The sequence below is a fragment of the Dipodomys spectabilis genome, unplaced genomic scaffold (genome assembly GCF_019054845.1).
Source record: "Dipodomys spectabilis isolate Male_0828 unplaced genomic scaffold, ASM1905484v1 ptg000140l, whole genome shotgun sequence".
NCBI lineage: Eukaryota > Metazoa > Chordata > Mammalia > Rodentia > Heteromyidae > Dipodomys > Dipodomys spectabilis.
The window spans coordinates 25560981-25572500 of NW_024870817.1; the positions used below are offsets into that span (position 1 = coordinate 25560981).

The 11520-nt window shown below is 41.3% G+C and overlaps 1 protein-coding gene across 1 annotated transcript in view; it reads right to left on the bottom strand.

Moving 5' to 3' along the window:
* Positions 1 to 4905: 4905 nt before the first annotated feature.
* Cd180 (CD180 molecule) overlaps positions 4906 to 11520 on the bottom strand; it is a 13518-nt gene continuing 6903 nt past the window's right edge. Inside the window, exons 2-3 of the mRNA XM_042690986.1 lie at positions 9170 to 9336; positions 4906 to 7144 (exon numbers count right to left, since the gene is read on the bottom strand). Of these exons, the coding sequence (XP_042546920.1) occupies positions 5416 to 7144; positions 9170 to 9336 (1896 nt within the window). The 3' untranslated portion in view covers positions 4906 to 5415. The remainder of the gene's footprint in view (positions 7145 to 9169; positions 9337 to 11520) is intronic.

Consider the following 11520-nt stretch of genomic DNA (forward strand, 5'->3'; position numbering starts at 1 on the left):
CACTTCCTTTCCTGTACCTCTGTACCACTGTTTCAAAGTGTGCCCAACTCGTGAATCCTTTACACAGATAAATTCTGCTTTAATTTCATTTGCTTGAAATTTTTCTTCTAACAGTGTTTAAGATTTAACTCTGGCCGTGTCTAATCCATTGCTTCCAGCTACAGTCTGATCTCCTGTATTATGAAATTTGCCTGTCTGCTTTCCTAGAAATGAACACTCAAACTGCCAAGAACATCTCCCCACCCCCCATGAATGTCTGGATGAATGTCTTGGCCAACATATGACACTTTCTTGGGATACTACACCACAGTAGAATGAGTGGATAATATTTAATTTGACTAATTATTCCCAAATGGACCTAGAAGGGGCTGCCCCAATCCACACACCCATGAGTGAAGCATGCAGTTCCTATAATGGCATATCCCCACTGTCTATAGTGTTACTTTCCCTCTTTGCTAGTCCGGTGGGTAGAAAGTTTATTTTAACATGAGCTTCTCTGATTCTAGATATGCTTATAGTATTCACTGTTCCTCTAAAGTGTATGCAATATCTCCCCTTTTATTCAGAGCATTCTCTCATTTATTTAATAATTTATGTACTTTAGCATGTTTACATTGTTTCTAAGGAGGATAGAAAGACAAAAGGGGAATGAAAGCAATAGAGAAAGCCCACGAATCAGCTTGAAGGGAAAAAGAGGAGAATGGATGGACATTCTGATTGTCACTTGTCCTCTTCTTCACCTTGGTAGAATCTAGCACCAGGTGCTCAAAGAACATTAACTACAGATGGCAAAGAAGGTAGATGGAACTCTAACACTTAACTTCACTGCTTAACCTTGACCATATATGGTCAACCACAGCTTTGAAATATAATCCATCGATTAATTCTTTTTTTTTAAGGTCTCACATATTCAAAGCATGATTTCAAATGATAAACAGCTCAGTTGGAGTGGGAGGAGGGCATCGGTGGGAGACAGTCTTGCAGCCTGGTAGGTAGCAGAAGGGACTAGCACACCGCCCTCCAGGATGTTTCGCCCAGACTGGAGGGCTTCTTTATGATTTTGCTCTATTTTTTTTGCTGACAAATTTCTGACAGATCCCCATTCATTTGACTCCCAGGGCCTAACGAGTTTCGATTATTGGTTGATTAAGATGAGCGAAGAGTTTTATATAAAATAATTTGGTCAGACTTTAGAATTGATCCTAGTCCCATGGTATTCTGAAACCTAAGAGCAGGGTACTGACATCTGTTTGGTAAAGAGTTCTTTAGGTTATTCTGATACTGAGTGGGTTTGGGAGCCAATTCCCTCAGGTTAATTCCAATTTTGATAGCATGGACTATCTCAAATGCAATATTATTTAAATCCTTAACATATTAGTCAGTTGACTTCTAGTACTATTACTTGCTATAATTCAAGTTTCTCTTCAGCATGGAGAGCAGATAAAAATTGTTGCCACTTCTAGTCTACTCTCACATAGGTAAACATTAAGAGGCTGGTTGTTTCATATGTTTGTAAACTTTAAAATTGTAGTTGGTGCTTATCAGAGAATTGGACAGGGAAGAATGTTTTGCAGTTTTTCCACTAATGCCTGTGTTTGGGGCCATGCTGTGCTGTTAATAGCAGAGGCTGCAGGCATAGAGGAAGGTATCATTCTTTCTCAGATTATAAGACTTGCAGCTCACGCAGAGATCCTCTGTGATGGAGGCCAGTCAGCTTTTATGGACTTCGATGCTATTTGCTTCAGTACACTTTGAAATGCAGGGTCAGCTCACTGAGCTACATCATGCAATAATAACACATTTTTATAGGAGTAGCTTGTCAAAGCAGCAACAACATGCGATACATAAAGCCAATAAACACACCATGTCTACAGATTCTACCCTAGTAACCAGATAAAGCAATAAAACTGACAGCAGCCATCAACAAACTCCCTTTCTGACTTTGTGGGGTGAATTTACTGTTGCTTAAAGCAGAGGTGCTGTCACAGAGCCTTAGATCAAGGCACAGTTATGAAGCAGCAAGTCACATTACATGGAAAAGGAGGATGGCTGACAAATAAGACAAATAAAAGCTAAAGGGCAGTTGGGTCTCACCACGGCTAGAGACCCTGTGGCCTTTAGTGTAATGTAATATGCATCAAAGAATTTTTTTTCAGAACAGTTTGGTTGTCCAAGTTCTTCATTAAATACTATGGAGTCTAGTGTGGCTGTGGGTGGTAGATGAGCAATTTCCTATCTACAGTGCAAGTTCTTAAAGCAGGAAAAATCTGACATTCAACAGAATGCACAGGAAATCCAGTGGTTGGTGCTGCCTAAAACTGCATTCCTATGATGGAATTTCATCTCCATTCTGAGGTGGAAGAAGTAGAAATACACCTACCATTTAGAATATGGAAGTATTTTATACATGAAAGCAATCATTGATTATAAATCTAGGGCTAGCCTCGATCAAAAACAATTCTATTATCTGGTCTGGGAAGGTGGCTCAGAGGTAGAGTGCTTGGCTCACATGCATGAGGCCCTGGTTCTATTCCTCAGCACCACATAAACAGAGAAAGCCGGAAGTGGCGCTGTGGCTCAAGTGGTAGAGTGCTAGCCTTGAGCTGAAGAGCTGAGGGACAACGCCCAGGCCCAGAGTTCAAGCCCCATGAATGACAAAAAAAAAAGAGTTCTATCATCTGGCAGTAAGACAAAAGAATCAATCCAGCTTTGTTTTGTTTATTTGTTTAGATTTTAGGGGATTATTTGTTTTGTTTTATTGTGGATTTTTTTTGTTATTGTTGCTTGTTTCTTACTATGTAGACCAGGTTGGCCTTAAACTTGCAATCCTACTACCTCTACCTCCGGATCTGGGATTAAATGAACTATTAGTCCCAGTCAGGAATCCAGTTTTTAAATACTGCTCTGAGTAATTCTAAGGAGAAACATGGGAAGCCCAGGGAACACTGGAGATGTTGACTGAAGCTAAGAGTCGTAGGTGTGGGCCTAGGGTAGAATTAGGTGCCAATAAATGGTCAGGGAACAGAGGTCAGGCAACCTATGAGCAATGATCAAAAACACGTTGAAGGATGAACAAATGCAGTAGTGGTATTCACTGGACACTATGTTGAAAATGAGCTATACAACTTATGGGTGGGGCTGGGAGGGAAAAACTGGGAGAGAGTGACAGAAGGGGTGACATTTTCCAAAAAGAAACGCACTCTTTATCTGACTTATGCGACTACAATCCCTTTGTACATCACCTTTACAATAACAATTAAAAATAAATATAAAGATATATTGACTCCGTACTATGGCCTGGGCGTGTTCTAGGACACCCACTTGAGGAAAGACTCTCTCGTAGACTTTAAATCTGAGGAAGACAGAGGACATGAAAGGCAAATTAAAACAGGTGAGGGAAGCAATTCCACACACGGAGGAACACCTGAAGACTAGGAAGCTACTAGAGAGTTCGTGTGGGCGTGGTATCCTTAGCTTGGGTTTGTGCGGTCAGTGGAGAGCTGCTGTCAGAGGGGAAAGCCTGAAAAATTTTAAGGCTGCAAGGGAACCAGTGGTTTGGAGATTTGATGCAACATCTTAAACCAAAGAAAACAGAAAGAGTAAAGAAGCCTCAAGTCCCTGAACTGGAAAAATGTTCACTCGCTGTGGTGGCCTCACACATCCTGCTTTTCCTGGGTATGAAGAAGAGGAGAGAAGGTAGGTCCCCACATTGCTACTGTTGCTACACCAGTATTAGTCCCTCAGCTTAGGAGCTAGCAAGTTCTGATAGGATTCGTGTATGTGCACACACACATGTGTATATATGTGTGTGTACGATCCCTCTGATTGAATTTTAAGATAGATAATTTTTTCTTTGATATTCAGATGTTCAGAAGTATTACAAATTGGTTGCAGAATTTAATCAAGGCCTTATACAGATGCTTTTTGGGTTCCAATGGGGGAAGGGGTTGATCCATGAGATTGCTTTCTATCTCCCCACAGATAGCCAAGTCCTGCGATTACATAAAATGCTATGGTATATTATGTATAACCTCCATATTTCCTCCCATATACTTTAATCTCTAAATTACTTGTACCTCATACTATATAAATGCTATGTTGTCATACTGTATTCTTTAGGGAATAATATGTAGTCTGTATATGCTCAGTAGCCATGAAATATTTCTGAATATTGTTTCTCTGCGGGTGTTCAGATCTGTGGATGAGGAGAAGAGGGAGACTAGAGATAGAGTGGTCAAGCATCTCAGTTCCCAGCAAGATTGTCCAGCAATCTAGACTTGAGATTGAGGCCCACATTAGTGAGATTTACTGAGTCTTGAGAAAGCCTAAATTGTGACACTGTCCTTTACACCATCCTCTTTGTATATGGCTCTAATTCCTACCTGTCACTCATACAGCCACCACTGACAGCCCAGTCTCAACAGAAACCACTTCTCACTAAACCTCCTTATCATGTTCCCAACAGCTAGTGCACAGAGGTGGCTCTGCCCACGAGGTTCCATTGTGAAAGCGCTGTCTTAAATATTTTCCCAGGTGAATAGGCTTTTGAGGCATAGCCTGGGAACCAAACCACCATTATCTCCCTGTTCCTACGGGAGACAGGCTTCTAAGGACTAGATACCAAATGAGACCAGTGCTTTGGATTGCAGCCCACCTGTAAAATTGGGTTTGCAACATAAAACCTAGAACACCAGACAGACTCGAGGGAGCCTCCCTGTATGGTTGTAAAGTTATAGAAGCAAATGAAACCCTAGACTTTGGTGATAAAGGAAGATTATTTTTATTTTCATAGTGATTTGTACCTTAGGATATTATAGAAACTTGAGAAACCTAAGAATGAAGAAGATCAATAGAGTCTATTTGAGAGCAACATTCATTGCTTAGTCTTTAAAATTCATTGCATTGTTTTTACATTTAAAATAAGCATTGGGACTTTGTCCTAGACTATTTCGCAAATGGCTACATGGCTGAGAGTTTAGTCTTGAGCACAAGGCCTGAGCCTTGGGAGAGGGAGCCTGGCCTTAGCACTTTCAAGTTGTTAGGAGCAGGAGTCGATGATGTCCTTTGGGAGCAAGGTGAGAGAGGCTTCAGGGGTTTCAATATGTGGAGAGCAGATGACTGTGATGAGTTCTTCCTGCTTCCATTTCTGCCCACTTCCGTATGAGGAAAGGGCTCCGTATCTTCACACAGCATCTGGCCCTCTCGCCCTGGTTTTCCCTCCATGCAGGACTCCCAAGGGTAAAGAAGCTCAGAAAAACAACAGTCGATTCCAACCCAGCATCAAGAACCAATCTAAAGTCTGGTCACTAATGAAACAGTTACCCCATGGTCATGGTGAAGAATAGACCATAGTTTCCTCATGTAGAGCAATTTTGCTCAATACATGTATCTGCCATCTCTGGAAAGTTTCAGCACTTAAAGGTGTTGATACTTCCACCTGAGAAGGAACTTAATTGCAAGAATGAGTACAATGGCAAACAAGAGCAAAAATAATATGAGAAAGAAAATGCCCACAGCTGTAATCCCACAGTTCAGCATGACGTCAGACAGTTTAACCCCCGTTAGTGATGGAGGATTTGCACACAGTGTCTTCTCGGAGTCCTCGACTTTGTGTAGGTTTTTTTGATACCATGTTAAAAAATAAACATTCGAGCAAGTGCAGTCTAGGGGATTGTGACTTAAATTAATAGTATTCTGCTGGGACAAGATGGGAAGGAGATGGGGTGGGATAATACGGATGTTATTGGCTGCCAGATTGAGGTACATCCCCTTAAGATCGCTGAAAGCCTCCAGGCTACTAGATGTCAGGCTGTTATGGCTTAGATCTATGCGATGTATCTTTCCAAGGCCCTTGAAGGCTTGCAGATGTATGGAAGAGAGATCACAATAGGATAAAACCAGACTCTCCAGGTTGGGCACTGTCTGAAGTGGGTTGATCATTGAAATACTTCCATCTTGAAAGTGATTTCCCTCTAAGTTTAGATGTTGGAGATTTGGCAGGCCAGTGAGAAGATACTGATTACTGGTGTCAAGAAGGCAGTGAGAGAGATTCAGAGCCTGTAGGAGCTGGAGGCCTTTGAAAGGACTTTGTGGCGCATTAACAAGTAGGTGGGTAAATGCCAAATCCAAGAATGCCAGGTGAGGACATGCTTTGAACGCCTCACTCTGGAGACCAAGAGGCTCATTGAAACTCAGGTTTAGACTTTGCAGGCGAGATAGGTTTTTAAGTTGCAGATTGCAACAATCAGTGGCATCTATGTCATCATGGCTCAAGTCCAGTTTCTGAAGATTTTCTAATTTTTCTAAACAGCCAGTCCCAAGGTGAAGTTTCTTCCTATTGCCTTTGATGGAAAGGTGGGTGAGGGAAGGAAAATTGGCAGCATTGATTTGACATAATTGGTCAAAACTGTTGCCATTGAGAACTAATTTCTTGAGTAAGTTCATGCCCTCAATTCCAGAGGGTAATGCTTTCAAGTGAGTGGCCGTCAGATCCAGTTCCTGGAGGCCGGTGAAACACTGAAACGTGGTGGGGGAGAGGTCATAGAAATGGTGCTTCTGCAGGTAGATGCTCTCAACGGATATTTCACAAAGACCCTGGAGCATATCTAAAGTAACATCTTCGTCCTCTGTGTCCACAAATGTCCCCAGCCACAGAGATTGAATAGTAGAGTTCTGCAGACCATTTAATACCACAGACAAGTTGCGAGTCCCTCCAAAGTTCAAACTTTGGAAGACTGTTGACTCAAAAGCCCCAGGCTCAATGCCTTTAATGTCATTGCCTTTGAAGTTAAGGCTCAGGTTACTGGATGGCTTCAGAGAATTTATATCTTTTCTGGAGAGGTAGTGTATAGCATTATTCTGAAAATCCAGGACTTTCAGATTCCTTGTCAGGAAGTCTTCAGGGAGCTTAATGGAGGCAATATAGTTGCTCCCAAGGTACAAACTTTCTAAGTCTTTCAGATTGTGCCTTGGAATAAATTCAAGACTGGATATTCCTGTTTGGATTAAGAACAGATGTTTCAGTGACTGGGGCCCATCAAGTGATGTAGTAGCCATAAATACCAGGGGGTTTCCGGTTAACACAAGTGTGCTTAGTTGATGGTGGCTTTGAAAAGTATCTTCATGTATCCAGTTAATCTGGCACCTCAAAACAAACAATCATATGTAATAATGATTAATTAGAGGAAAAAGAAAAGGCACTGTCTTAGTGACTTGCATCGACAAATCCTCCATTTACAAACTGTGAAATAATATACATCAAGACTGAGAATTGATTGTGGAGAGGAAGGGAAAAAACAAATTGTTTAAATAGGGATACAGGTGGACCCATTGCAACAATGAGACGTACAAGTCGTTATGTTGAAAATGAACTTTACAACTTTGGTGGGGGGGGAGGATTGGGTGGGAGGGTAGGGGGAGAATGGGAAGGGATGGGAAGGAGAAACAAAGGAGGAGACTACAATGCTTGATAAGAAATGTACTCATTATCTTGCCCATGTAATTGTAACCCCTCTGTACTGTATTTTCACAATAAAAAATAAAGAAAGACTGAAAATTGAACATAAACTTTCTTTCGGATCCACATGTGGCCTGTTAAATGAACTCATAATAGCCTCTGTTCTGAATACTGATTTTGAATTGATTCTGAATTTCCAGCACCTTTATGAAGGACAAAAATGGTTTACATTCATACTGTAAGGAACAATTCATGGTTTTGCTGATTGCAAAAATCAGACTATTGCTATTTTAAGTAATATACAATATTCATAGTATGCATCCTAGACTGTGCATACCATGCAATATGCTATTCCATCCTGGGCAAGCTGGAAGCTTTACTTTTGAGGGAGTCTTTCCCTATGCTTGGAATTGAACTCAGAATATTACACATGCTGTGTCCACATTTTCCTACCACGCCACACCCACTTTTTCATCTGTGAAATATAAAAGTCATGTTACTCTGCAGAACTATTATTCACCACATGACATGTGAAAATGCTCAATTGTCCTACACAACAGCAGGGTTCTGGAGAACCTGATTCTGGTAATGCTTCTAAAAATACTGGATTACATATACATGTAAATACACTCACACACACACACACACACACACACACACACACACACACATGCACACCAATGGTTTCCCCATCTAACCATAAGTAGGCAGCAGGATTCACCTTGGGCATCTTCCAGTGGTGGTTATAAATATAAAGCATTATAATGTTCATTTTTCCATTGCAGTAGCTTACATGGAAGGTGCAAAGTGGAGGGCACTTCTTAAGGGGTGCAGATATCATGAGCACATAGGTCTCTGCTCTTCTTACACACGCATGTGCACACACACATACACACATTCACATTGTATATCCCTGAGTTTTTTTTCCTTTACTTGTAATACTGGTTTTCAAACACTGGTTCAGACTTTTGGAATCCTGATTCGACCCCTTAAACCAAGTAATGGAATGCCTTAGCAAATCTGTGAGGGGAAAAGGTTAATAGGTGTGAGATGCTCCTATAAATTGTGTGTGTGTGTGCACACATGCGTGTGCACGTGCGCATCTGTGCTCCAGTACCGAGATTTAAAATTAGGGTCTTGCTCTCTCACTTGGCTTTTTCACTCAAGGTTGATGCTGGACCACTTGAGCCACATCTCCATTTCTTGCCTTTTATTGATTAATTGGAGATTAAAGTCTCAAGGACTTTCCTGTCCATGCTGGCTTTCAATCTTGATCCTCAGAACTCAGCCTCCTGAGTAGCTAAGATTTGCAAATATGAACCACCAAGTACCAGGCTTCTCCTATGAAAACGTCTCAAAATTTGTCATTACTCTAGAATTGTCAACTATGCTCAACTGTAGAATAATATAATAACTGATTTAGTACAAGGTTTATTTTCATTATTGTTATTAGTTTTCCTCAGAACTTCTTAAACAGCAACCGCTAATGCAGCTTGTTTGAGAACAATGCATTTGCCTCTCTTCTGGTTCTTGACAGATGTTTATTCAAACTACACTTGACCTGGGTGAAAGTATTTCATGGAGAGTAAATGAACACACAAGGAGAGAAGCTTGCCTCTGTGCTTCCCCACAGTTCTTAGAAATTATTTGAATACATATTGTGTTTTTATGAAAGCAATATACCAAGAAGACATGAAGCACTCAGATACATACCTGGTTAAATCCAAAAATGTAAGATAAACGAGTCTGCTGAAGGTTGTGTTTTGAAGTGTAGGCAAGACATTAAAACCAAATTCCAAAAATTCTGTTGAATTTGGGAGAGTGCCAGGAATTTCATGGAGCCCTAAATTTTCACAATTATATGTTCTGTTGGCTTCTTTCTAAAAAAAGAGAAACAACATAAGTTTATACTGGATTCAGTGATTTGATTAACTATCAAAAAGTAGTTATTTTTCGCCATGAGCAACAATCCCACTTTCAGTCATCTTTACCAAATGCATAATTTCAGAAATACAAAATGACATACATAATCTTAGTCATTATATTGTTTTTGCAAATATCAAAAGTACCAGTAACAAATTATAAGACCAGCCTTTGATTATCATTCACATAAAGCAGCTAGGCTCGTTTACAGATTGTATTAACACAATGTTTTACAAAACTAACAAGGTAGCACAGACCAAAGGTCTTTCAAGTATGAATTCATTTCAGATCTCTGGATCTGTAGGCTCTAGATACCTGCCCCTAAGTTCTGGGCATTACCCTAGACATGGATACACAGAACTTGCTTACCCTGTGCCCAGAACAATCCAGAAATCTACCAAGCACTGCCTGTCAAATGTGCTAATAAAATTTATATATCTTTACCTGGGTAAAAAATGGAAAATATGATTAGAACCCTTTAAGCTATAAGGTCATAATTTATTGAATGATGCTTCAGAACAAAGAGTAGGGGTGTGGGTAGAAAAGGTCCAATAGGGTTTGTCTTGTCTGGGAAGGCCTCTGGGTAAGGAGGCGCAGAAGATAGGCACCCAGGGCCATGGCTCTTCATGTTACCAGGCAGCCCCTGCTGTTCCCTGACCACACACCAGCTTACTGGGGCCCTCTGAGGCTGGCCTGCTGGCAACACCTCCCTACCACTGTCCAGATCAGCAGCTTTCCTGGTGCTGAGTGACAGGCTCGCGTAGCTGCAAACAGAAGGGCACACATCCTCCTTTGCTCTGAAGTGTGAGACTCTCCCGATGTCGCCATTGAAATCACGCCTTGCTTTACTCGCTCGGGTTTCTGCTTAGTCGTGCGCTTTTCCACAGCTACAGTGAACACGTCCATTCACGAGGAAATCACCGGTGTCCTTCTCTACTGTGACACGGTGATAACTGTCACTGATGAGAATGCCATATTTATATTTCCTTGTAATTCATTCTGCATTTTTATAGGCCTGGAGCATGCTAGCACCACCACAAATCCACATAACGTTCCTGAAATGCACACTTTGCATTTAATACTTAGATTTAGCTGACTGGTAGAAAAACCATGTTACCAGATCCATTGGTGCTTGTGAATGTGAACTGAGGCCCTTGGGGTGGCCTAGATGCCAATCAGCTGGGAGGAGACATTTTCCTTTTCTGATTTCTACTGGCATAACTGATTTCCCATACTCTCGAGAAAGGGAATTTCCCTCCGTTTGGCTTGCTCTATTCTGGCCCGGCAGCAAAAGGCCCAACTGGCAGTTCCTTCCTTCCTTCTAAATATGAAAGTGCTAGGGACACCTATGTGATTTCTGTGGCCCGGCCTCATGTGTGCTTTACGAGATCCTTACTGAGCTAGTGAGATTCACAAAAGTTGAGACTCCGAGAGGAGCACTGCTGCCAAGGAGCTTCTAGAAAGAGCAAAGGCAGGTAAACGAAACAGCTCAGTTTCACCCAAGCAAAACACAAGAACCAGTGATTGACACTACCACGGAGTATCAGAAGTCCCCCTGGAGCCTGGGCCACAGTCTTACGGTCTCCAGATAGGAGCAAGGGGCACTACTGCCATATGACTCCACAGAGAAAGATGCGGCAACAGAAAATGCAGCTAAGAGAACTGAGAACCACACCCATCCCCCAAATGTCTAGGGTGTCACATACATGTGGGTTCCTGCCTACAGTGGTGACAGTGCCAACCACCATCAGAATTACTGTCATGGTGGAGACACCAAAGCTTCTAAAAACATTTGTTTGTTGTTATTGTTCTGTTTAAGGTCAAACTGTCTTGGGATAGAAGAAGACACAAACCTCAGTTTTGCCCCTAAAATACCCTTGTTTCTATCTCCTGAGGACAAGCCCACAGTACCATTATGAAATTCAGACTATTTCACATTGGAATATTTTACATCACAGTGCTATTATCTATCATAAAGCCTATACTGAATTTCATCTATTTATCCAATATTTATTCACAGTAAATTCAGTTTTTCCAATCTGAGATCACGCACTGCATTTAGTTGTCATATCTTCTTAAATTCCTTTTAACCTGAGACCATCTCTCCGCCTTTGTACAACACTGATAGCTTTTCGAAGGAC